Here is a 25686-nt window from a genome sequence, read left to right as displayed (position 1 = left end):
CGAATAATTGCACATCATTTGCACCAGAATAAATAATTGAAGTAACATCCACCATACCAATTTATACAAAGATAGCATAACCAAAATATACAGAGATGACCAACATAAAGTTTCATAAAACTGAAGACACTCATAAATTGCATAAAATTGAAGACACTCATAAACTGCATAGTACTAAAAATCTTCTCAACCAGTATCGTAATACTCGACTTATTGGAAACGCAATGTAAAACTAAACAAACTCCCAGTTTATAAACTTTTGTGAAGAAGAATGCATAAAGACTTTAATGTCTCATTCTAAGAATCAACTAAGAAGAGGTTCCTTGCAAGTCCTTTTGTTGTGCCTTGCAATGGTCCCGCACCTAAGAACAATTAAGTAGTCTCTTTACTTGAATGGATATGAATTCCAACAAAACAATGTACTATTAAAAATGTAAAGAATCAATCATCCGTAGCTCCTTTGCATGTCCTGCGGTTGTGGTGAGAAAGCTTATGGCACCTCGCACATTTCATTGGCCTAGCAGAGGATTGTTCTTCACCCCTAGAACGAATGCGCTTTACGCAAAGTCTTCCAGCTTGCCTCCTATTTTTTGGAGCTTTGATAACCTGAGTACTTCCTTGTGTGAAGTCAGGAATATCCATAGCTAGAATTGGATGGATATTATCTTGATATGTGAGCCGATATGCCTCAACATGATAAAACGGATCAATGTAACCAGCCAAGGATCCCTCCGCTCCACAAGTCTTGACTAACACCGTTGCGGCATGAGCACATAAGAAACCATTGTATTGCTAGGCTCCACAAGAACATGTCCCTTCCTCAAGATTTACTAGAACAGCAGGTACAGATTTCACCTCATACAAGCCGGTTTTTGATTTATAAACCCTCCACGACCTCCCCTTGTCAATCCTCTTAGCTAACTTTGCATCCATGTCCGGACAAATCTGAGAAACCCAACGCGATGCTTCTTCTCTTCTACGCGACATTTGAATCATAATTTTGGACCTCAACTCTTCAACTAAATTCATTATCGGCATAAGCCGTGCATCAAGTATCCAGTTCTTGAAGGACTCAATAGCACTAGAACTCATCTCTCCGTATCGATGTCCTTGAAAATAAGCATTAGTCCAATGTTGTTTTGGAACACTTGCAATAAACGTCTTGGCCTTATCTCCCCCATGCTCATAGAACTTAGCCTCACATATCATATAAGCTGATACCGATGGAGCATAAGCGGTAGCATTAAACAATTTAACCAACCTATTTCGATAACCCTTTCGAAACCATCCAGGGAAGTGATCCTTCAAATTGAATTGAAGATGATACAAACAGTAAGCATGATGACAATCAGGAAAAACAGTTGGTATGTTACTCACGAGACCATGGTTGCGATCACTAATGAAAGTAATAGGCCGTGTAGACAAGATAGTCTTTAAAATCCGAAGAAACCACAACCAATTACAATCATTTTCTGCATTCACAATAGCAAACGCCAGGGGAAATAAACCTGTAACACAAAAAAGAATTCCAAAACAAACAAAAATAAGATGGAACTCCACTTAGATGTAATTCTAGTTAAAGAAACATTAATCTACTCAATAAAAATAAATACTGATACAAAATTTGACCAACCCCAAAATGTCACACAAAATGCCTGTCTAGAGACAAGGTGCTCACTTCTCAGGCCAACCATTACTAGAATAAAACAAAAACCGCGACCTTTTAAAACTATGGAAAGCTAACTGATATGTATGAAAACAAATACATATGGATATATATGGAAACCTAAGTTCTGTCTTATACCAATCATAGAACAAGCAGATAAATAAATATGAATATCTAAGGAATACATTCAAAATAAAAAATAACACAAAAAGTACCTTGATCTGCATCTTTTCCTGTGGCAGCAAGAAGACACCCCTTGAATCTGCCTTTGAGATGTGTCCCATCAAGGCAAAGGAATGGTCGACAATGATTAAACCCTGTGATACATGCATTGAACGACACAAAGAGCCTCGAGAATTCCTTGCTGACAGGATCAACTTCAAGCTTTAATAAGCTCCCTGGATTTGCAATTTTGGCAGCTTCAACGTACCACCTCAACTTATCAAATGAACTTTCATAGTCTCCAAATATTTCCCCCCTAGCCTTTTCCACTCCTAACCATGCATGGTGGTATGATAAATCCAAACCGTACTTGTCCAGAAACAAATCCAACAGATCCATAGGTGATGTGTTATTCTTTTTCTGAACCATACTAGTAACCTCACTAGCAACTAAACTAGATGTCACCCGTTTATGTTTATTCGTTCGATAGGTTGAACCACAACCATGCTCGTTTACCAGTTTCTTAATCCAAAACTCTCTGCTTGAGCGATCCAAAATGGCATGCACATACCATCCACAGCTAGAAATCGAACACTTTGCAGTCACACGATACTTGTCATTTTTAACAAGATCATACATAAAACCATTTTCAATAGCATATCGCTGCAAAGTTGCCCTAAACTCCTTCACACCACCAGTAAATACTTGCCCAACCTCATATATCAAGTTGGCCCAACCCGTTGTCAAGTACCTAGTTTCAGCATGGCGACAAAATTCCTCCAAAGGTTCTTCTCTTTCAACAACAGCGACAGCACCACTAGAACTACCAACTTCTACTCCACTACTAATACTTCCAAGTGTTCCTCCACTACTAATACTTCCAACCGTTTGTCCACTACAATATTTAATCACCTCAACCTTAGCATCTATTCTATCAGTAGTAGGATACAAATACAACATATTATCAAAAGATTCTTCATTGTCCAGCTCACAATCACTCCCATCCAACACATATGACAATGAGAAACTACCAATGCATAAGTTGTTCCATCTATCACAAATCTTTCTTAAAACATGCTCCAATCGAATGCCACCAGATATCCTCACAACAAGAACCTGCGATACATACCTACACAGCAATATTTTGGTTGTATCCATCGCACAAAAAAACACACCTACAATGATATTTGTTTGATATAATCAGTCGATTTGTAAACTATCTAATGCCTCAAAAACACTATTTATACTCATAATATTCAAACAGATTTCATAAACAGTCTGGTGTGTGTTTAATAATCATTTACAGTCTAAATGCAAAAAGTGACCATGTCCAAAATCCTTAAAGCTGTAGTGTGAATTCTCCAATTTGCAGTCTAATTTTTTTTCAAAAGTGCGTAAGCCCTAGGTGCTTAAATTTGCAGTTTATATTCTCCTTGGTGTTTGTGATCATCTAATCTAAACTCTGTCAACATTGAAAGCACATACCGAACATTCAACTCAAAGGTACAATAAAACTTACATTATCATCAAAGGCATAAAACAAACGTTATCATCAAAGTCACAATTGAACATTTAATTACAATCAAAACATTTTCTGTAATCGATTAGAACAAATTAGAACAAAAAGAAATCATCAAAAAACAAACCTTTTCTCAGATCGATTCAGTTCGAGCTCGGATCAACGGAGAAAAGGATCCTGTGTCTTGATCTAGACTGCACGAAAGAGGTTGAACAAACTGGTGAGAAATCCTGATCAATCTACACTGCGCGAACTCTATCGCGATCTCTCTCTCTCTCTCTCTCTCTCTCTCGTAATCGTCGTTTATGAAGTTGGACCCGAGGAGTTTATTAAAGAAGGGACAATTTTGTCCCACTAAAAAATGAAGTTGGACCCGAGAACTTAAAAAAAAGGATGGGCTGGACTAGAAGTGTTGTGGAAAAATGAGATGGACTGGGCCTGTTACAAATTGGTATAATGGGCCTTACAACAATTTTTTAAATTAAAATCAAAAGTTTTGCAAGAATGAAATTAAAACCAAGCTTATTTTGTAGGAATCAAAAAGGTAGATAAGCCAACAATAAAACTATGGTAACATCATTTCGTTCACAATAAATGCACATGGCATTGTGTGAGATTCATCTTGAAGTCTCACATAAATGATTGGATCCACTCAATTTATTTAAAATGTATTTTCAAGTAAGACCAATTAGCTCAATCGAATATTAGTAGAGATATAATCACTTCCTTGCTAAGCCTAGTGCGCTATCTAGAGTTGCCACGTGTAAGTAATAGTGGTATCGTAGCGTATGAGCGCAACACACTGAAGGTCTTCCCCGGAGAAAAAAGAAAATGAGAGACGAAGACCATCATTCGTTGTTGTTCTTATTCTTTCTTCGTGTTCTCTGCTACTCTCTCTCTCTCTCTCTCTCTCTCTCTCTCTCTCTCCAAGTGCGTCTCCGTTTGCATCCTCTCTCTCTCTCTCTCTCTCTCTCTCTCTCTCTCTCTACAACAGCATTCTCTTCGATTACGGAATTGATCTCGATTCTCGTGCTGTCCAATCTTGTGCGAGGACTCGCTCGTCGAATCGTACAGTCAATCTCTTTCGATCGAGGTACTTTTCGCTTTAATCCGCCAATTCTGGTGTCAGATCATTGATTTATTTCGCTTCTCGGTATTATAATGTCCTGCAGGTTTTTTTGCGTGTTTTTTTTTTTGGTATCTCTGTGATATAACTCGAGAGAATCTTATACAGACATAATTGATGTACCTTGTTTTTGAGCTTGTGGGGATCATGTAAATACTCTCTTTGCAAGGTTCAAATTTTTCGTTGGCTTTTGTGCATACGGAAATTGCGTACTGCTACTCACATGACCTCTTTGCATGTGAGCGAGGAAATAGAAAATTAGGGCTTTACTTTGTCAGTTTTCTGTTTTCATCTAATTAACCAAGTGTTGTTTTCTTGATTTTACGGGAGGGAAATTTATAACTGATAATTAGATTTAATTTCTTTCTTGGATTTTTGCCTGACCTGAGCAGAAAGTTACTTTAGTGGAATTGTTCTCCTCGCCTATTGTAGATAATGAGCTTCTGCACTCACGAATTTACTTGGTTTTAACTTCCAATATGATTTTGACAGAAACTAAAAAGTAGCTGATCTTTTAAAAGGTTACAGCTCGATGAGAATATTTTCTGCATTTACCTGATCAAGTTTTTTATGTGACCTTCTATCACTATATCATGCAACTTTTTTGCAACAATGTTTTCTGATCAGATAATGGTGTGCTGAAATAAATTTGTGAATCACACCTACGGTTTTGATAAGGTAGGGATTTGGCTTGGACATGTGGATGCTGCAGAGATAAGGGAAGTTTGTTGGTGACGCTACTTTCAGAGAAAATGTTGGAGGCACCAAAATTTACTGGAATTATAGGCCTTAATAACAACCATGATAATTATGATCTGTCTCAAGGGTTTTACCATAAGCTTGGAGAAGGCTCCAACATGTCGACAGACAGCTATGGAAGCTTGCAGATGAGCAATGGTGGAGGTTCTGTTGCAATGTCCATTGATAACAGTAGCGTCGGATCAAATGATTCTCACACTCGCATTCTAAACCACCCTGGAATGAAGCGTGTGAACAATAACTACACTGTTGCCCAGAGTGTCAATCGAGGAAACGTCTCGCATGGTCTTAGTGATGATGCACTGGCACAGGCTCTAATGGACCCTCGTGTTCCTACAGAGGGGCTTGAGAATTTTGACGAATGGACAATTGATTTGAGGAAGCTCAATATGGGACCAGCGTTTGCACAGGGGGCTTTTGGAAAACTCTACAAAGGTACTTACAACGGTAAGGATGTTGCTATCAAGCTTTTGGAGAGGCCAGAAAATGACTTAGAGAGGGCACACTTGATGGAGCAACAGTTTCAGCAGGAGGTCATGATGCTGGCCACATTAAAGCATCCGAACATAGTTCGGTTTATTGGTGGATGTCGTAAACCCTTGGTATGGTGTATAGTTACTGAATATGCAAAAGGGGGTTCAGTTAGGCAGTTTTTGACAAAGCGGCAGAACCGATCAGTGCCTTTGAAATTGGCAGTCAAGCAGGCTTTGGACGTTGCCAGGGGGATGGAGTACGTGCATGGGCTTAGCTTGATCCATCGGGATTTGAAGTCTGACAATCTTTTGATTTCCGCGGACAAATCCATTAAGATTGCGGATTTTGGAGTGGCTCGTATTGAGGTGCAGACTGAAGGAATGACCCCAGAGACCGGAACATACCGCTGGATGGCTCCGTAAGCCTCTTGATTCTCTATTACTAGTATTCTTTTTCCTCTGTATCTTATCAGCACAAGTATTACTTTCCTTACTGAATTTTATTGGAATGCTTGTGCTGGCTTGCACTTCATCCAAACTTTTTTTTTTTTTTTTTGTCTATTGTTATGGTAAGCAACTTTGCATATAAATTTTTAAGTATCATGCTGTTGAGGTTGTGATTTGAATCATGTTCTTGCAAGATGGTATAAATGTTTTACAGTTCCAGTTATGCATGTTGACATATATCCATTATATTTGTTCCCTATTTCTCCTACTATGATATATTGTAACTTAACCAGTTAACCACAAAGATTAGATTGATTGTTCTTACTGTTCCATTATGTTAATCACTTCATTTTAATATCATAATGCAGATGGAAGTGCATATCTCTTTTTGATTAATTTTATGATTCACACCTCTTGTTTAGTTGCTTGCCCTGTGGTATGCTTTGGCTTCCTGTGGCTAGGTTCTTATCATTCTGTAGTCTGTACATTTGTCCAGAACAAAGTACTTCACAATTTGCCTGTAGAGTTTGTTTTAATTTGGTGACAATGGATATGGTGATCATATTATTATCTCCGCATGATGGAGTAGTTGCTTAAAGAATCTACACTGAAATGCAATTGACATCATGCAAGTGGGGAAAAAGTTCCAGAAAACAGTGTAATGCCAAGACTCTTCTCAGTATAAAGGACTAGGCCAAAGAAAGAATTTTCGTTTGGTTAATATATATCCAATGAGTCCCATTTTTCATTTAGGAAATGTATCCCATTATTTGCTCTCTTCCCTATGGGCAGTTGTTACTTGTTAGTTTTTTTTTTTTTTGATCGGCTTTTTAGTTGTTACCATGATCGTTTCACTCTGCTAGAATGTTAAATCAGGTGAGGTGAACTTTTGCATTAATACTTCCATACTTAAAATGGTTATTAGCATTGCCACTTTTACTGCAACCCTGTAGTGATTCTTTTCCATTTATAGCTTCGATTAACTTAGTGTTTGTTAGGTCTGAGAAAAAGATGCCTAAGAGATCACTAACTTCCACATACTGCATAGCAATTAGTCGATTGACATGTCTTCGGTCTTTCGCAAAAAGAATTGGACTCGTGCTAAAAAAAATTCTTCAAACTTAAAGATTTGTGCACAAGGGATCTCGGTAAACAGAAGGATGGGAAGGAACATAGTTGGTGTGTATCAGCGTAAGCTACACGAGCCCAAAAAAAAAAAAAAACATAAGCTTTCTGTAGTACGTCCATTTCACCAATATATTCCACAGGAGTTTAATTGTGTGCAGGCCCAATCTCAAAAAAACCTAGGCCTTTTAAGTGTTTGTCCCTCTTTAAGTTCGTATGTATCATCTCCAAGGGCCTTGGACGGGCACTCGCTAATTGTTGCAGTGACAGCCCAACTTGCCCCAGGGCGACTATTGTTTTGCCTTGTCTAAGACTACACATTGATACTAGAATCTCTACTCATGAAGTGTGAAATCCCACATTGGTTAGATATCTAAATGTTGAGTGGTATATAAGGTAATGCCTACTAGCTACTATTAACTGAGTTATCACTTTTGAGCCGCGTGGTTAGTCTAAGGATTTGTAGGTTAGCTGGTGCAAGTCGTTACACGTGGTATCAGAGTCTACACCAATTGGAAATGTGGGGTGGGTCCCGCAAGGAGACATGCTTGGGTGGGCCTGACAACGGATGAGCTTGAGGTGCTCGTCGTGCTTGGGCATCTCCCACATGAGACTAGCTTGAGAAGCTTGACTTGCTTAAGCGGATACTTGTCTCACCTCGCTTGGTGGGTGGAAGTTGTTGTCTCACATCGATTTGTAGAGACAAAGTTTAAATTGATGGAAATCACGATATTGGATGGAGAATTTTCCAGCAAAAATCACACTTGATCCCACTTGTGGGATTCCTTTCCAGGAAATCACGATATTGGCCTATACCACTAGATCCATTTGCTAACAATGGGCCAAAGATTCTCTTGATTGTAGGTTGTAACAAGCTATCGACCTGGTGGCTCCCAAATCGGGAGTTTGGGTATTGTGTGTGTGTGTGTTTAAAGGGTCCATTATGCTTCTCCCTATTCAACAATTGCCTAGGTGAGTTGGTATGTGGAATTACCCTCTTGCCCTCCTTCAAAGCTATCGACCTGGCCTTTCCCGTTATCATTTTCATGTTAGTGTTTACATAAATGTCTTTATGTCATATGGATTAAGTCTCCCATGTGGAAGCAGTAATGGTGCCCGAAAGCATGTCGTGTATGGGTTTGTGTGATTGTTTGCCCGTAATCAACTAATTTGATTCTCTGCTAATTTAGCTATGTTTTTCAAAAAAGCAACACCTACAAAGGTTACTATAGGGGCATAGCATTAGTTACAAGAGGAAACAAATTGCAAGGTCTAAACATGAAACTTGCTTAACATAGTTTTTTTTTTTTTATTGGCAAAAATACTACCTCCGTCCCATTTTCATTGCGTGTCATTTTTTAATTGCTTATATCTTTCAATCTATAATGTTTTTCATAAATTTGAAAACTTTGTATTATAGAACTAATCGAGATCTATCAAACAAGATCCATATTGCATATTTTTCAAGATCTACATTAAAAGATATAGGCAAAAGACATAAAAGAGAGAAATAGAATAATGGACAATGAAAATGAGACGGAGGGATTAACATTTTATTAATGGGGGAAAGGGGAAGGGGATTCCAACTAAAAGTTGGAAATTATAGCCCGTTGGGAACAAAGTCCAGACACTCCTAGAGGGACAAAGCCTAGACACTCCTAGAGGGACAAAGCCCAATACACCTGTGGGCCTAAAATGCCCAGATTAGACAATAAGCACATAAAAGAAACATAACCCACAAAAGTGAGCTAGACCCAGCCCAAGAAAACCCAAGACAAAGCCCTAAACTATTGAAAAACTTCAAGCACAGCCGCCCAAACCGCCGCCCACCAAGCCAGACAGCCAACCACCACCACCACCTCCATCAACCACCAAACTGCCACTGGTTAACCGAACGGAGGGACACACGGTGCACCAAAACAACCCAGCTGCCGCAGAAGCTCAACCCTAGCCGTTAGGTGAGGACCGTGGACTAATGAGTTTATGTTAAGGATGTTTCCCGTGGTTTTCTTGAAGTTTTATTCACCCTTCAAATCTTTCGACAGGCTTTGAGAAAATCTGTATAACAGCTCCGTATTGGACGTTATCATTTTCGAATAATGTTGGGGAAACAAGTGAGGTGAATTTGTTTGGCGGCTGAGTCTGTCTTATTTAAGCAGTTGTGTATTGTGGTTGGGCTGGCAAAACTTGTTTGGGTGGACCAAATCTTTCAAATTAAGGCTCCATTTGTTTCGACGTAAAATATTAGACGAAAAATATTTTCCGCGTAAAATAATTTGCAGAAAATAATCTTTTTGTTTTTATTTTCGTGTGTTTGGTTAGCAATCGAAGAATATTTTCCATGACAAAAAATTTCCCTGAAACACAATTTGAGAAAACTAGCAACTGCAATGCTCTTATGGTGAAGTAATGTGTTGTAGGTTATCTCATAATTATGCAATGCCTTTGGTTTGTAGAAGATCTAATGTGGTATTTATCTCATTAGAAATGTAATCCATGCTTTAGGTCATCAACGTGAAATTTCAAACTTTGTTGTGGAGATGAAGCTGAAAGTGGCGAGGCACTTGACTTAGGTCTGTAGGAAGATTGGGTTGTGATTGCTGTCAAACTCCAATGACACAAGAAAGTTTTCCTGGACGGTAGTATTACGATGTTTATTTGTCTTCAAGCTTGACAACCCGCAGCTTGTTATGATATTAAATTCCCTACTTTGTTCTTTCACGTCTCACAGACATTTTGTTTGGCTGATAGGAGATATGAAGAAGGCATTAGTGTGTGGTTGACTTTGAGTGCATCTTGTGTGAAATTGCAGGGAGATGATCCAGCACAGGCCCTACACACAGAAAGTAGATGTATATAGTTTTGGAATAGTTCTGTGGGAACTGATAACGGGAATGCTTCCGTTCCAGAACATGTCGGCAGTGCAGGCGGCATTTGCAGTGGTGAACAAAGGTGTTCGTCCAAACATTCCTAACGATTGCTTACCTGTTCTAAGTGAGATCATGACCCGATGCTGGGACGGTAATCCTGATGTTAGGCCACCCTTTACCGAGGTTGTCAAGATGCTTGAGAACGCTGAAATGGAGATCATCACTACTGTCCGCAAGGCCCGTTTCAGGTGCTGCATCACTCAACCTATGACTGTGGATTGATGTGCTGACCAAAAGAGTACCGGACTTAAATGAGGCAACCACGGAAAATAACTGGAACTGGTGGAAAAAAGAGAGGGAGAATGCGAGTTTATGTCATCCTTGTGTATCTATCAGGGTTAATTTCTTTCTTCAGATAGAAAAAGGGGAAAGTTGTGATCAGAACTTCTTGTTTTTGGTTCCTTTTTACTTGGTTTTTCTTTTCCCTTTTCAATTTGATGGATGATGTTGCTGGATGAGTAGTAACAGACGAGATTGGATGTGTATCTATACTAGCTTTTTCATGCTATGTTAAAACTGGTTTAGGATCTTATTGCATGTTGCATTGTTGATGATTCTCTTTATTGTTGTTACTAAGAACATGAGAATATCCGGGAACTGTTCAATTTTTGCCGAAGGAGATGTTAACAATTCTATTTATTGAGTCAACAAATGGGTTTGCATTGGTGTTGGGAAATTGCAATGCCTTTTTGCTTCTATTTGCTCTCCAACTCCTTTTGCGTCCTGGGACGGTTGAATTTTCGATGGGAAAAGAGAATTCCAACTTCAGTGCTCTACCTTAAGCAGCGGAGAGAAAGAGACAGAAACCCGAGCACCTATTATTCTCCTTATAGAGCTCAAATCTGTTATTTTCATGGAGCAAATCTCAATTGATTGAAAGGAAAATGGAAACCTAGTGGAATTTGTTAATTCCAAACCTTCTACCATGCATAAGCAATGATTCAAGAGACACAGCTATTAATCTCAAACGACAATGGTATATTGCTTTCTGAATATATGTAACTACGTTTTCCCAAATTGGGTAAACTTGTATAATCCCATCGTTCTAAAACCAGGGACCCTGCAATTGACAGGAAAATAAGAAGACACCTGGCAATTGACAGGAAAACAATAATAATAATAGTAAGAAACAAAACTTCCAGAACTTCGTAATCCTTATCAAACAGAAGAAACAATTACTTAAAAGATAGGAGTGTCAACTTCCCGCAGTCTGTCGCTCACCAAGATGCCTGAACTACCACCCAACAGTTCCACAAAATTGTCTAGAGAGAGAGAGGGAGGGAGGGAGGGAGGGAGGGAGAGAGAGGCTCCTTGTTTAAGCCAGACTCTTGGAGATGCCCAAAGTGTCCAAACTAAACCACCTCAAAAAATTGCTGGCAGCAGGATGTCCAGAAACTTCAAAGGCCTGGAATGAAAAACCAACACACATTGCTTTCCTAGATCCATCAATGGTAACAGCTGTGATACCTATTTGAAGGCACGACCCAGCCCCCACTGGTCTTATTCGTTTCTCAGCACTTGTTTACCATCTTCCAAGTCGAGGGCTTCAGCCAAGTTGTCAGAAAGTTGGTTAATCGAAGCATCAGCATTTTTAGCTGAACTGGTTAGGTGTCCGGCCTTCCTTTCCAGCAATACTCTCTCTCATTCATCACAAAAGCAGAAGTCATCTAAGATTGATGTCTGAGGTCTCCGAGTCATGATCATTGAATATTTTCAACATCTTCAATCCCTGTTCTAGTTTTACCTGGAAAAGGTTTTCCAGAATGTAGAGAAAACAGTCAAGTGGGTGCAATTCTCTCACACTAAAACACATAATCCGTGACATTTTCAGCAACTTAAAACGACTCAATTAAAAATTTTCAACATCTCGATACCCTGTTCGGAAAAGCTTTACCAGAACGGTAGGGACAGTCAAGTGGGTGCAACTGAATCACATGAAAATCCAAAATCCAAAGGAATTCTTCAGTAACTTGGACAAAATAAGTGAATCTATGACGTCTATGGCCAAAGTGTCAAAATAATTGCAGGCGGACCTGAAAATTACATACTTCAAGGTAGACATAAATGCCGTGGTGGCTTATGATAATGCAAAAGCATCCCAAAATGGTGGATGTGGAGCGGAATAGGAAAGTGAGACTGAGACTTTGCTTTAGGAAACAAAATAGCACCCGAAGATCTCATTGATAATTATATTTCTACAACCAAGAACATGAGATTTAAAAAAAGCAAACAACAAAAAACAGTTTGCAATGAAGAAAAATTCTGAAGCCTTGCCTTAACTCTTGAGAGTCCTCTCGGCTGCGAGTAAAAGGCTTCTTGTCATTATTTTCAAGAAGTATGTGGCAGGACCAACTATTTGGGACATCTTTGATTATATGCCACTGGACATGGATTGCTCGCTCCACCTATCCAGCTGCCTCCGCATCATTTTCAAAATCTACAGGTCCAACCGTCTCTGCAACATCACAAATTTGTCCACTTGAATTGACCTACGAACGATTGCATAAAACATCTTAGAGGCCTAGTAAAGTTGAAAACTAAAAAAGCACCAATGAGTTTAGAGCACATTATTGACAAATGAAAAAAATCATTAGAGCATCTAGTTTCTGAGCATCATTTTGTGTAAAAATATATATTCCATGTCATTTTAGATGTGCAAAGGGGACTGTGACAACGACGCAGTGTTTGTTGGGCAAATCTATTCAACACAGAAGTCGACATCAAGTACCTTCAGATGAGCTTCCCACATCAGAAAAGCATGAATTTGCACCGTATTCAATTGATTTTCAAGATACTGCCGAAAACTATGGTTTTGTAAGAAGTAACTTGCAAAAAGCAAAGTAAATCATCAAATAAAGGAGACCCACAATGCTGCAGGTCAAGTTATCATGAATCAGATAAATTAAAAGGATCCTAAATTAACCAAGGGTATCATGATTCATATGATTCAAAATCCTCCTCTTTACTAACATTACCATGCAACCAACACATGCTGTTATATTTACATCTTGAATGTAATCATTTTCTCCTGTAAATAATGTTCACCTAGTTTGTTCCGACAGTCATTACAAGCAGGAAAAGTTTGGTAAAAATGCAGCTCCAGCCCTTTCATCAGATTGATACTCAATCAAGGGAAAACCAAATGTTTCATCAAATCAAGGGAGAATCAACCAACATCAATTCCTTTACCAAATTTTCAACAACCTTCTATAAATTCTAAATGCCTTCTGTGTCCTTATTTCCTTAAATTCAAGGTAATATTAAATGCTTGTTACTTTCCTAGACAAAGTTCAGGAAAAGGTAGGAATATTTGAAGCACATTTTGTCAATATTTTTTCAATAAGAAAAATTCCGTTCATCCAAGTGTTGGGTATAAATACCTTGGATGCCAACGTGGAGTAATGCATGTGATGCCATTCTAGAGACTCAATTGCTCTGGCACGGAGTGATATCATAAAAATATAGATCTATGAATATCATGGTTGTCTATGCGTGGCGTGCCCTGGTGCGTGATGTGGGTACACTAATCTATCGAATAAATAAGAGTTATTAGCTACAGAACAATTAAATGACTCCATGGCTGAATTCCTCAAAGTGTTGGCAAGAGTTAAGCGTCACTTGATATTATCAACTTGTTGTAAGCCTTGATAAAGATAAGTGTGTGATCAAGGAAGAACAAGTGTTAACTATGGGTGACATCCCCTTGATGCCTTTTCAATATAATTTTATTACCTATAAAAACAAAAACATATGTCCCGAGCTCCCTAGACTCCTTATTCGCCCTATAAGGCCTGTCATACATAGCCAAATTGGAAAATAGAGGAAGCTTAACATAAGAGTGAGAAGGAACACTTACACATAGAAGGACCCGAATTTAAAAGGAAATGCAACCACCAATAGAAGCATAATAACAAAGGGAGGGAAATCTGAAATAGATTTGTCCAACTAGAATTTACTACCCCGAGATAACATCACTTGACTTTAAATAAATATCTATGACAATCTCTATTACTTCTTTCTTCTCGGGATGTAGTCGATCGCATTATGCTTCACCGTCATCTCACTTAAATGCAAGAGCAGAGAAGACAGTTACTCCTATTTTCACTGACCTTTTTTGAGTCCCAAAAGTTAAAGGTAAGCAAATTAAACATCGAACGAAAAGTAACCCATTCCTCACAATGTTCAAATAATCACTTCCAACGAAGTCTATAAACCTCCCATATGCATTGAATGAGTTTACCCTAAATAGATCAGGAGATTATCTTTTTCAAAAAATGTTTCAACCCCATAAGTTCCTAGAGATTTAAAACACAAGAATTATTAAGAAATTAGACACAGAGTTACTTTCCTTCACAAGATTAAATAAGCTTATTCTTGATGGGGCAAAACTTTCATTGAGCATGACCCTACATATGTATTTGCATTTCCTAAAAGCATCTGTGAAAGTCTCTATTAAAGATATGTAGTCAATGAAAGTTCCCCATAATGTAGTCAACGAAAGCTCCCCATCCACTCTCCATCTTGCGCAAGCCACTCATCCAACTGTAAGTTTCCATGTGACATGAGATCCGCTTCTGTCACATAAGCTGGGACATATGGTTCCTCCTCTGGCACATAGGTTGGGATATACGGCTCCTCCTCAAGCACATAAGCTGGGACATGTGGTTCATCATCAACCATGTTTGAATCCCTTTCATTCATTCTCTGTGGATCTGGTAAAACTGGTGGATCAAGCAAAAGGTGTGTTACCTGTGGAGAAGGCTTTGATATTTCCATTGATGGCTCATCCAAACAAGAAAACCCTGCAGCGATACATTGTATTTCATCAATGTGCAAGGAACCAACCAACCGATGGGCCAAGTTCGGCCTTCTATTGTTGGGAAAATTGAAAGATGCTTGTTCGCCTTTTAAACAATACAAGGCTGCATCATATGCCCTAGCTGCCTTCTCCGGTGAGCGATGAGAACCCAACCATATCCTTGTCTTGGTCTTTGGAATGCGTATTTCAGAGACCCATCTTCCCCCCCTCAACCGGACACCTATATAAGGACCTTTACCTCGTCTCTTACAACCCTTCTGCAGAGTCAATGCAGGTCCTAAATCCATGACGAGGGGACCAAACTGAGTGGTGAGGAGGAATGAAAGGGTATAGGAGATGCTGCTATTTATGAAGGAGAAGATCACATTTTGTGAAAAGCGAAAAGCCTATGCAATACAGCTCATGTAATTAAGGAAGCAAGATTACGACCTATCGAAATAGTGGCACGCAGTAACTCAAGCTATACGTGGCGGCAGTTAAAATGTCACGTGGTAATGCCTGCCTGATGGCACTAAACAGCAATTAGGAAGACTGCCTCCGGAAAGACAAAATGAACTAGTTTGTTGCATGTATCAAAACAATTCTTAATCCCCATTTGGGAAAGAAAACACTTCTCTGCGAAAACAAGCTTTTTGCGGTATGAGTAATGATAAGCTTAGACTATCAAACGGGCCATGTCAGCCACTTATTTTTTGTCTAACATTCTATGCGCCGTGCCTATCCCTATCCATTGATTGATCGTACCCTGCCTATCGGCCCATTTTCGATTAAAAAATCAAGCCCTCCCTTCCGAGAATTGCAACCGAAAGTAAAATAAGTTATTTCAATACCAGCATTAAACCTCAACCTACAGCGAAAACAGGACTTAAAAAATGAAAACAGCAAGAGAAACATACCAGTTGAAAGAGTCAATTTTGGGTGCTGAAAATTGAGCTCCTTCAAAAAGGGGCACCTATGCTCGCTTTGATCTGATTTCTGTAAACCACAAGCTTCTCTTCTTTGGTCATTCAGCGATTTGCAACATTACAAAAAAAAAAAAGAAGGATTACTAATTTCAGAGGAATAAACCTTAACCTAAACACAGAAATTAGGAATACCAAAAGAGCAAGATACCATACCAGTGGCAAGAGACTTGATACAGTGCGCTGGAAATGTGAGCTCCTCCAAAACGGCACCCTTGCTCTCTATGGTCTGACTGTGGTAATCCACAAATTCTAATCCTTTCGGGTATATGTGAGAGGGGTGTGGCTGAAGTGTGCCACACCAATGTGTCTCTAGCATTTTTGTTCCGGAGAAGCCACCACAACCATCCTCCATTCACTTTCTATTTCCTCCTCCTCCTTTTCTTATTCTTTCTTCTTTATATCTCGTTGCTTTTCTCCAAACTATTCCAGTTTAACAAATAAGCTTCGTTAATTTATTACACGACCCTAAAGCCCCTGGACGAAGGAATTTCGTAAGAAAGGAAAGGAAAGGAAAGGAAAGGATTAGGGTTTTTATCCAAATGATTCATTTGGATTAGAATTTGGGTGAGGGGAAGTGTTATAATACAAAAATAATGAGTGAAGAAATGGACGAAGAAGTACAAAAATAATTTTTTTTATTGAATCTTCATTTTTCTCCCCAAATTTCATGAAGAATGATGAGATTATGTGAAGGACTTCTTTTCTAATCGAGTTTTTTTTGTTATTTTTATTTTCTAAATTATTCGCATTTTTTCTACTTCATTCTTAAACTAATAATTTAACGAACTTAATCCTCTCAAGTTTTCCATTGCTTCCTACTTCGTCCAATCGTTAATAGGGCTTCACTTTTTAGACGTAAAACAAGTCATATGCGTATCACACACGATTATATCCCAAATGGAAGGGGCAAAAATGTCATTCCACACACCCCTCCCTCACTTTCAGTGGACAAAAACAGAGCTACTCTTATGTCTACCAAAACGGCAAAACCCCTCTTTCAATAAAAAAAAAACCTCTACAAGACCAAAGCACTGATATTCAAAGCTCTGTATTATTTTCCCTTGAGCCCTATTCATAGACATGAGGGTGTATTGAGGGCAACAAGAAAACAATAATTTTATAATTACACACAAACACTTGCACATACTTACAAAGATGAGCACCCATCATCTTTGTAAGTATGTGTAAGTGTTTGTGTGTGATTGTAGAATGGTTGATAAGAAAATTGATTCTAAAATTGACAACAGCATTATTTGTGCAGTGTGTGTGGGGCCCACCACCTTTGTGAGTGTGTGTAAGTATTTGTGTGTGGTTATAGAATGATTGATAAGAAAATTGATTCTAAAATTAACGACAACATGACTTCACAGTTCTAATATACTGGGATCAGCACCAAATTTCACACAAACAGTTGATTATAGAGCAACGTACACCAACAAATAGGTGAATTAACTCATGAACAGTTCACATTTTCCGATTAGCTAGTTGTCTTCCTGTTCAAGGCATTACCAATACTCTCTATTTTACCAATCACATATTAAAATATTGTTTCTTTTTATTGTTTCACTTTCCCAATCTTCATCTCCTACACAATTAGGTTCAGTGAACCTGAATTTTTCGATTTGGATTTATGAACTATGAAACACCTAAAAACAGGTTTCAATTAACGCCCATCAGTATATCAGAATTGATGCAGCATGTGTATGAACCACAGAAAAAAATGTGCAACAAAGATTAACACAAACGATATAAATTAGAGAATCTTAATTGATTCATCCAAAAAAGAAACTAAATAAATTAATTACCAAAAACGAAAAATTCTAAATCAAATACTAAAAAAAAATATAAGGTTGTCAAAACAAACGACAACTAAAACAAAATTTTCTAACAATACACAATAAGCTCAAAATAATGAGTAATTTAAATATATTCTTCTTATTTCCGATCTGCATCAAGAGCCCATTTTGACTTTAGTTATAAATCAATTTTCTGCTTCAACCAAACACCCATTCCATCTCAGTTTCGCTGGGAACACAGTGAACGGCGATTCCGATCGAACACAATAAAATCGAACACATTTTTTGTACCTCTTTTTCAGCTTCAAGCTTTCAATTAACCGCCATACTTCTTCTCCTTCATCAATCTCCGGTTTTCGCATGTAGTAGTTGTTTGGGTATTGTAATCCCCGTTACTAGAGAGAGAGAGAGAGAGAGAGAGAGAGGGGTTTTTGGTTACCAAAAGCTCTGTTATCGTCTATTGAAAGACAGAGAGGGGACTGGAAAGGTAGAGAGAGGTCAGAGCCTCTCTTTCTAGAGAGTTCTGAGAGTTTGAGACACCGCCCTCCCCCTCCTTCACTTCCCCTTCGCCGGCGGTGCTCTCTTCTCTTCGGCCCCCTCTCTCTCCCCTCATTTCTCTTCTCTCTAACTGTGGGGTGGTTGACACTCTCGTCTAGGCCTGTCAATGGACCGGATCCGATCCGGATTCGGATCTGGATTCGATAACGTCGATCCGATAATCTGAATCCAGTAATTCAATACGGATTCGGATCGGATTGGATTAAATCCGTTATCAATCCGAATTCGAATTTTATTTTTTAAATTTTTTTAAAAAAATAGAAAAAAAAATTTTGAAAAAAAAAATGTTTAAGAAGTTGTATTTTTATTTTTTTTTAAATTTTTTTTTGGAAAATATTTTTTTTTGAAAAAAAAATTGTATTTTTTTGAAAAATATATATATATATTTTTTGCTAAAATTTTTGAAGTAAAAAAAGTTTCCGGATCGGATTCGAATTTTCGGATCCGGATTACCACTATCGGATTTGAGTCTTATCGGATCCGGATCGAATTGGGTCTTATCGGAATCTGTAGGATCCGGATCGGATCCGGCCCATTGATAGGCCTACTCTCGTCCACGGGAGAGATGTTCTCCCACCACCCATCAGATTTGAATCTTGGTGACCCAGATCTGGTTTTCAGAGTTGGGTTTTTAGCCATCAGGTCCGATCTGCTTTGGTGACGGGTTTTTTGGGTTTTTCTGTAGCAGTGGTGGTGGAGCCTTGCAAGTAGCGATTGTTGTGGTGGAACGAAGGGACGTTGAGCTTCAGTAAGTTGCTAATGTGTTTCCTCTATCTTTCTCCAGCCACATCCACGAGCATGAGCAAATTGGTGGTTTCTCTCAGCATAATTATTAATTTTTGCGTGATCTTTTTTTGTTTTTCTTTGTTTTCGGTTTGAATCCGTGGATCCTTTGTACTTGGTTATGAATATATGTTTGTGTTCCTAAAAAAAATAAAAGACAGAGAGGGTGGAATGTCAATTTTGCTACTTTCATTTGGAATACTATAGATATACTACTTATTTACAGAGCCGCTTTGCAAGCTCTTTGTGGAATTAAGTAATTTTAGCCGTCGATTTCGGCATTGAATGACCCGGATTAAAAGTAATCTCTTAACGGTAATAGATAATCTGAATAGTCTAAAATGCTTTTGAATGATCGAAATTGAGTTCCGTAAATATTTGTTTACAGCTGTTTTGTAAACAAGATTTTCTCATACTATAATAGGACGTAGTACACACATGACTTGTTTTTCGTCTGAAAAAATGAAGCCCGAAAATGAAGCCCCGTTGTAGGAAGTAATTGGAAAATTGAGGGAGTTAAATCCATTCTAGCACGCACATGACTTGTATTTCGTCCGAAAAAATAAGCCCCGTTGTAGGAAGTAATTGGAAAATTGAGGGAGTTAAATCCATTCTAGCGCATATAAATTGAGTATTGAAACTTCATAATCCCTTCATTTTACTTGAGTATAATTTGAAAAATGACATTGACACTGCAAAAATTGATGGATGCACTTGTAAAAACAAAGTAAAGTGACTTTGGAGCCTGTATCAATTTTTGGAGTGTCAATATCAATTTTCTGTCATTTTCTTGAGTATAATTTTCACAAAGGTAAATTACATCAACCTCCGATGAGATTTCTAACTAAATCACTAGAACCCCTAAGGTACTTGAAATTACCACCCCTCTTTGGGGTTTATTGGAGTAATAATTTCTGCATTGTTTGATAATCTATATAATAAGGGAGCTCAGTTTTCAAATCTTATGTTCTACATAAATCTAAGGGCTCTTATGTTTCCAAACTAATCTAATTTAATGGTGTGTAATGGGCTGGAGAGACGGGACATTTTACATCAACTTTCTCTCTCTCTCTCTCTCTCTCTCTCTCTCTCTCTTGTTAATTAAATTGTGTTTCTTATTTTCTCTTTTCTCTCTTCTATTTGTTTGAGTGCTATTAATAAGTTTTTGATAGTTGGTAATTTTTTCTAATATGTATTTCTTGCCCCTAATGCAGTAACAAAAAAAATTGGTTGTGGTAACATAAATATGTTGATACTATTTTCATATGATTTAGAGTCTTGTGAAGTGTCCCGACGTGTCACGTGTCTCTGAAGTATCTGACACGGATACGGGGATCTCTAAAAGCGTCGGTGTTACATGAAACTAAGCGACCCCTCGGTGTTACATAAAAAGGTTGATACTTTGTTTATGGATACAGTGTTGACTTGCATGTGCTAATTATTTGATCTGTGCCTTCGGGCGCGGACATGCATTAGAAGAACTCTGTTTGAACCTAATTTAAGAAAAAATCTTCTTGTATAAATCAACTTTGTTGGCGGGGGAGATCAATAATTTTGTAATTCATTTTAGTAGTGTTTAATACACGTTATGATGTGTCTTTAGGCCTTGTCATCGATAACTTCAATCATTGTGAATTGTGAGAAAAGAATCTCGAAAACTTTAATTTAGCTAATATGGAAGATAAAGTTAAACCCTTCTTTCATACAAACAAGGTAAAAAAATATTGCCCACAAAATTCACCAAATAACGTTCACCATTAATAAATGAGTATCGAATTTTCACAATTAATAAATATCTTATGGGTAGGTTATGGTTATTTGCAGAAACATATTTTACCTTTCTATAATGCCCAATACCTTTGTATGTCAATAGTGCATCTTGACCTCTAGTTTCTTCCTTCACGCGAATGTGGGTGATTAAGGTCTCCATGGACATTTTCTTTTGCTTGTGGTGCATCGTCTTTTGGAATTTTCTACCAAATGAAGATAATTTATCAATGATGCCTGCCATCATAAGATTGTCCCTCAATCTTGATGCCTTCAGATGTAATATCTGTCATTATTATGTGCCAATAGCTACATCTTTCTTTGCGCCTGCCTTCGGTATCGTACTTGCTCTAGAAAGCTTTCCATATTTTCTTCGCAGAAGAGTAAGTTGTGTTACTTACCAAAAGAAGAAAAGAGTAAGTTGTGTTAAGAATCATAAAAATGACTTAGACAATGAGCTAATACCGCCAATTTTACTCAGTTGTGTTGTACTTCTCCACCTGCGCCCCCTTGATGAGCTATGCATTCTTCGTCTTTCATCCCGTCGGTGCAGAGCTTGTTTGGGTTTTTCTCGGTGAGAACGTTGGTGTAGACACCCCATTCTGGACTGTCCAGATAACGTTATTTTTTCGAGCTTTTATTTCCCCAATGATGATTATGGTTGAAAACAGTCCGAGGATGATGGTGTTTGAGCTTTGAGCGTCCCGACCTTCTTTCAAGCCCATTCCAAACCCTTCAAACCAGAGCCAAACGGCCCCAGCAAAATCTAACTGGCTTACGCCAGTACCTTTATGACGTACGCCAATTAACTGCCACGTGTCGGTCATCGGCCGTTGACTCAGTTATAACTGGCGCACGCCGGTCCATGTGTGGCGCACGCCAGTCAAGCCCAGTCAAATCAACTTTATTCAACCACATGGACGAGACTTTGGTGGCCACCCTGACGTCGGCCACAGTATCCCTGATGATTACTCTCGGCAGAAGCGTTCCCTCTCTCTCCTACACCCCCCATCAAGGCAAATCCCATGCATTTAATGCATGGGAGGCTCCATTGTTGTTCTAACTAGCCAAACAAGCCCTTAACCCCAGCTGATCAGCCCTGATCTCAGGCCCTCTCTCCTCTATAAATACCCCCATTGCATTTATTTGCAAGGGGTTAGATACATTAAGAAGGAAAAAAAAGCCTTCTTCTCCTCTCTTCTTGCTCTCTATCTCTCTTCCCCATTGAAAGAGGAAGGAAAGCAACCCACTTCCATACACCCTACTGATATCCAATCACCATCTAAGCCTCCATCTCCAAGCCTTAAGCTCAATACCACCTTCAAACCTCAACACAAAAAGGTATACCACCTTTGTGTTCCTTTCTGTTTTCAACTCTTGAGGGGGACCAATAAGGTCCAGGCTAGTAAGTGATACTAGTCCTGGCCTTAACCTGGTAAAATACAACAATTGTATGAGACGAGACATGGCGCGCGCCAATATTCCTGTGCCGTACGCCAGTTATGGCAGTGCGAGCACTACTGGCGTGGGGATCATGGATCGTCATTTCTGTTATCTTACATTCCTGTCAATCACCCTTGCATGCTAATAATCAGTTTACTGCTTTCTGTATATTCGGAGTTGCTTAGATGTTGTTGTTTTTGCTTATCTTTTATCTGCTCAAAAGGCCTCTGGGATCCTTCTGGTCATGTTCCAGAGCCCAGATGATACAAAGCCAAGCACTGGATTAGGGTCAAACATGCATACGGCATTCCATGACTGGCGTACGGCAGTTTATCCTAGGATCCAGTGGCTGGCCCTTGCATCTTAGCTTAAATCTTGGCCTCTTTTATGTCCCCACTCTATTTAGGGGGTTTCCTGTCTATTTTTATGGCTTCAAGCCATTTCATCTGTCTGTAACTATGTATATTCTGCTCTATTAACTGTGTGGTTTGCCCTGAGTGTGCGCTGGTCCCTTTCCAAAGCCCAGAGGGTTGCAAACAAAGACTGTGAAATCTGATAAGTGGAGTACGCCAGTTGGTTTGTGGCGTGCGCAAGTCTTATCAGCATGCATTGGTTCGGCCAGTGCATGCGGGTATGGATCCTACTCATGTCACTTTAGGGCAGCGTGCTCCAACCTGTTCGGGTTACTCAGTGCTTGTTCTCAATCTATGTTTATTATTGCAAGCAAATCATCCATAAAGCATTTTGTCACTTAATCACAACTTGTTACAGTTTTAACCCCCATTAACTGTTTCCCCCGCCCTAACTGGCTAAAAATGATCAAATAAGAGAAAAATGCAAACGTTTTACAAAGAAATGCCCAAGTAGAGACCGATCTCCGGATTGGGCGAGAGGGGTGCCATAAAACCCTTCCCCTCTCGTAACCTGGCTCCCGAACCTCAGATATCGAAGGTGACGACGGTCCAGTCTACAAGCCTTTTTTTCAAAAATCAAACGAACGTGGCAAACGTTTTCGAGTTCGGTTCCTTGGGTGTTTTCACCGCTAAAACCCGAGTGGCGACTCTGAATCGAAGCGTTTCGCCGCGCTTTTCCGAAAAAGGGCCGCACCCAATGTTACAAATAAAATTTCCGGGGGCGCGTGCCCACAGTTGGCAACCTTGAGAAGGCTAAGGTAGAAAATGATTTTTCCTTTCCACCTTTTAAAAATGGGCTCCCTTGAACCGGAAGGCCTTATTGAGATCGCTAGTGATGTCATTGGGCTATTCTGGTGCTTGCTCCATGCTTGGTATCTCGTTAAACTTGTTAGTGAAATAGTTTGCAACTGGTATATTTAATTAATTAGGCACAACACCAGGATGGCAGAGGCACAGGTATTTCAGGTATTTCGCTCTTTTTAAAGAGATATAGTCTATGGGGTCAGTAGAATCCCCAACAACAGCCCAACTCTCACATTGTGTTGCTCTTACAAACTCTGCACAAGTGTACGTGAGTCCAAATCTCCACCAAATAGAACGCATTTTTTGCCGGATAAAAATACGTATATAAGATAAAGTGGGATTTTTTTCTTCTACTTTTTTTTGTTTTTGATCGAAAAAATGTCTTAAAGGCTTACATAGATATTTCCTTACTCAAAACAGATATAAGAGATAAAGGTGGATTAAAAATCCAGTTACAAGGAAGAGACTTTCTTAAAGCTAGAGCAGCTACTTCGGGCCGCTTTGTTTGCTGATCTACGAATTCATTTGAAGAAAAGAGCACCCTCGTTTGCAAAATGTCGAATGTCCAACACCAATGCTCTTACATTTCAAGGGGGAACCAGCTCCGACACACTCAGGACAATGACTTGCTTGTTATTGGATTCCACCACCCCCTCTTTCAGGCCCAAGCTAAACACTATCTCACATGCAGCTCTTGTGGGCATGAAGTTCACCACTTAAGCTAGAGCATACATTAACAGTCCTTGCAAATCCGTCCAGAACCTTCGGCCTTTCCAATCCCTTAGAACCACAGCAGTCTTGCCTTCCTTAACGACTGGAGGAATAGCTACGTCACAATTTGCTTTGAATCTTCCTTTGTCTGGAGCCCTCCAGGTGGATATCTCCTCCTGATGCGCAGGGTTGTTCGTATGGACTTTGGGGATCTCTAAAAAGAATTTGGAGACCGACTCACTCCCCGTCGAAGCCATAGTAGTGGCATCCTTCTTATATAAACTTTTTTTAGTTTTGCTTTGAATTAAGTTTTGTTTGTTTATTCGTTAAAATCTAAAAAGTACAAAATTTTATCTATAACTTAAAAAACTCACCAAAGAAAAAGTAATATTTTTTTTGGACCTTCTTTGAACTTGGATTCCTTTTTCTTTTCTTTTTTTTGACTTCTCCTGTCTAGACTACTCCTAAAAAACAATCCAAATTTTTTTTGACATAAAACGAACAAAAGTTCATGTAAGACATTTTTTTTTTTTTTTTAGAAATAATCTAATACAAATTTTCATTTTTATTTCTTCCATGTTTTTATGCTCCGTTGGATTCAACCTTAGTTGGAGGATTCTTTTGTCGGGCACACGAACCCATCCCAAAACCTCGCTCCCACGCTCCAAATTAAAACCTCCTAGGAACCTCGCTCCCATTGAGTAAAAAAGTTTCAATTAGAATAGAAGCTCTCAAGCATATGAATCCCAAAACAAAAAAGAAATGAGCTACTAAGCAAGAGAAAAAACGAAGTAACGGATCAGGTACTAGAAATTCTTTTGCTTCATATCGACAAGATGCTAGAAAATCATTAGCTCAGATTTTCCCAAGTACCTGTAATTAATTGGGTGGGTTATGCCAAGCCTCGACGAGTTTGTCTGATGCATCGACCCGTCACTGCGTGCTCAAGGTCCAATTTGTTTGGGAGTAACGGCAAAGAGTCCATCACATTACTTGAGCTCAGTATACATTGAAGGATCCATATTCACTTAAAAGGCTAAGTTTTGTGAGTGATGTGTCATCCAATTGTATATTAAGATCCAACTATTTTTCTATTTATCCGATGTGGGACTCAACCTTCATACATGTTCCCAACAATCTCCCCCTCATGTGTGAACCATGCATTGGGCCTAGCTCCCTCTCAATTTGATCCACTTGACTCCCCCTCGATCCATGATTTTTTTACTCTCCAACACCGATTTTAACCCCGAACTTCTCAGCACCCACTCCATCGATCGAGAGCCATCCATTTTACTCCATTGAGAGCCTCCATGCATCCGCCTGCATCCTTGCTTCATTGAGAGGGACTCAACCTTTATACATGTTTCCAACAATCTCTCCTAGGTCCCATATCCACTTAAAAAGCTAAACCTTGTAAATG

General features: G+C 39.0%; 3 protein-coding genes across 7 annotated transcripts; 1 reads left to right on the top strand and 2 right to left on the bottom strand.

The window, feature by feature from the left end:
* Positions 1-792: 792 nt before the first annotated feature.
* Positions 793-3631, bottom strand: LOC131321378 (uncharacterized). Its single transcript, XM_058352362.1, has 3 exons — positions 3475-3631; positions 1882-3003; positions 793-1508 (listed from the first exon to the last, which is right to left on the bottom strand). Exons 2-3 carry the CDS (start codon positions 2984-2986, stop codon positions 793-795), a joined length of 1821 nt encoding a protein of 606 aa, XP_058208345.1. The 5' UTR covers positions 2987-3003; positions 3475-3631.
* Positions 3632-4159: 528 nt separating this feature from the next.
* Positions 4160-10739, top strand: LOC131320948 (serine/threonine-protein kinase STY13-like). 5 transcript variants are annotated; one of them, XM_058351877.1, is made up of 3 exons: positions 4160-4440; positions 5152-6124; positions 10090-10739. In XM_058351877.1, the coding sequence occupies exons 1-3, from the start codon at positions 4179-4181 to the stop codon at positions 10427-10429; spliced, it is 1575 nt and encodes a 524-aa protein (XP_058207860.1). In that variant the 5' UTR covers positions 4160-4178; the 3' UTR covers positions 10430-10739. The 5 variants fall into 5 exon arrangements, with proteins under 5 accessions (XP_058207860.1, XP_058207863.1, XP_058207864.1 ...); XM_058351880.1 differs by having other exon boundaries at positions 4176-4440; positions 5156-6124; XM_058351881.1 differs by having other exon boundaries at positions 4194-4440; positions 5186-6124.
* Positions 10740-11164: 425 nt separating this feature from the next.
* LOC131321377 (uncharacterized) lies at positions 11165-24523 on the bottom strand. The gene is made up of 5 exons (XM_058352361.1): positions 24288-24523; positions 20966-21101; positions 16145-16210; positions 15923-16001; positions 11165-15303 (listed from the first exon to the last, which is right to left on the bottom strand). Exons 1-5 carry the CDS (start codon positions 24521-24523, stop codon positions 14699-14701), a joined length of 1122 nt encoding a protein of 373 aa, XP_058208344.1. The 3' UTR covers positions 11165-14698.
* Between the last annotated feature and the right edge of the window lie 1163 nt (positions 24524-25686).

Source organism: Rhododendron vialii, chromosome 3a (assembly GCF_030253575.1).
Source record: "Rhododendron vialii isolate Sample 1 chromosome 3a, ASM3025357v1".
Lineage (NCBI taxonomy): Eukaryota > Viridiplantae > Streptophyta > Magnoliopsida > Ericales > Ericaceae > Rhododendron > Rhododendron vialii.
This window is presented reverse-complemented; position numbering and strand designations above follow the sequence as displayed.

What these genes read in the sequence shown, in the direction of transcription:
- LOC131321378 (XM_058352362.1), bottom strand. Translation starts at nt 2,986, where the DNA reads ATGGATACAACCAAAATATTGCTGTGTAGGTATGTATCGCAGGTTCTT. An exon ending in AGGAAAAGATGCAGATCAAG is followed by an intron (nt 1,509 to 1,881) that starts GTACTTTTTGTG and finishes TTTGTGTTACAG; the next exon opens with GTTTATTTCCCCTGGCGTTT.
- LOC131320948 (XM_058351877.1), top strand. Translation starts at nt 4,179, where the DNA reads ATGAGAGACGAAGACCATCATTCGTTGTTGTTCTTATTCTTTCTTCGT. An exon ending in GTCAATCTCTTTCGATCGAG is followed by an intron (nt 4,441 to 5,151) that starts GTACTTTTCGCT and finishes GGTTTTGATAAG; the next exon opens with GTAGGGATTTGGCTTGGACA. An exon ending in ACATACCGCTGGATGGCTCC is followed by an intron (nt 6,125 to 10,089) that starts GTAAGCCTCTTG and finishes GTGAAATTGCAG; the next exon opens with GGAGATGATCCAGCACAGGC.
- LOC131321377 (XM_058352361.1), bottom strand. Translation starts at nt 24,523, where the DNA reads ATGGCTTCGACGGGGAGTGAGTCGGTCTCCAAATTCTTTTTAGAGATC. An exon ending in GATTTGCAAGGACTGTTAAT is followed by an intron (nt 21,102 to 24,287) that starts GTATGCTCTAGC and finishes TTCATTTGGTAG; the next exon opens with AAAATTCCAAAAGACGATGC. An exon ending in GTATTGGGCATTATAGAAAG is followed by an intron (nt 16,211 to 20,965) that starts GTAAAATATGTT and finishes GTCAGACCATAG; the next exon opens with AGAGCAAGGGTGCCGTTTTG.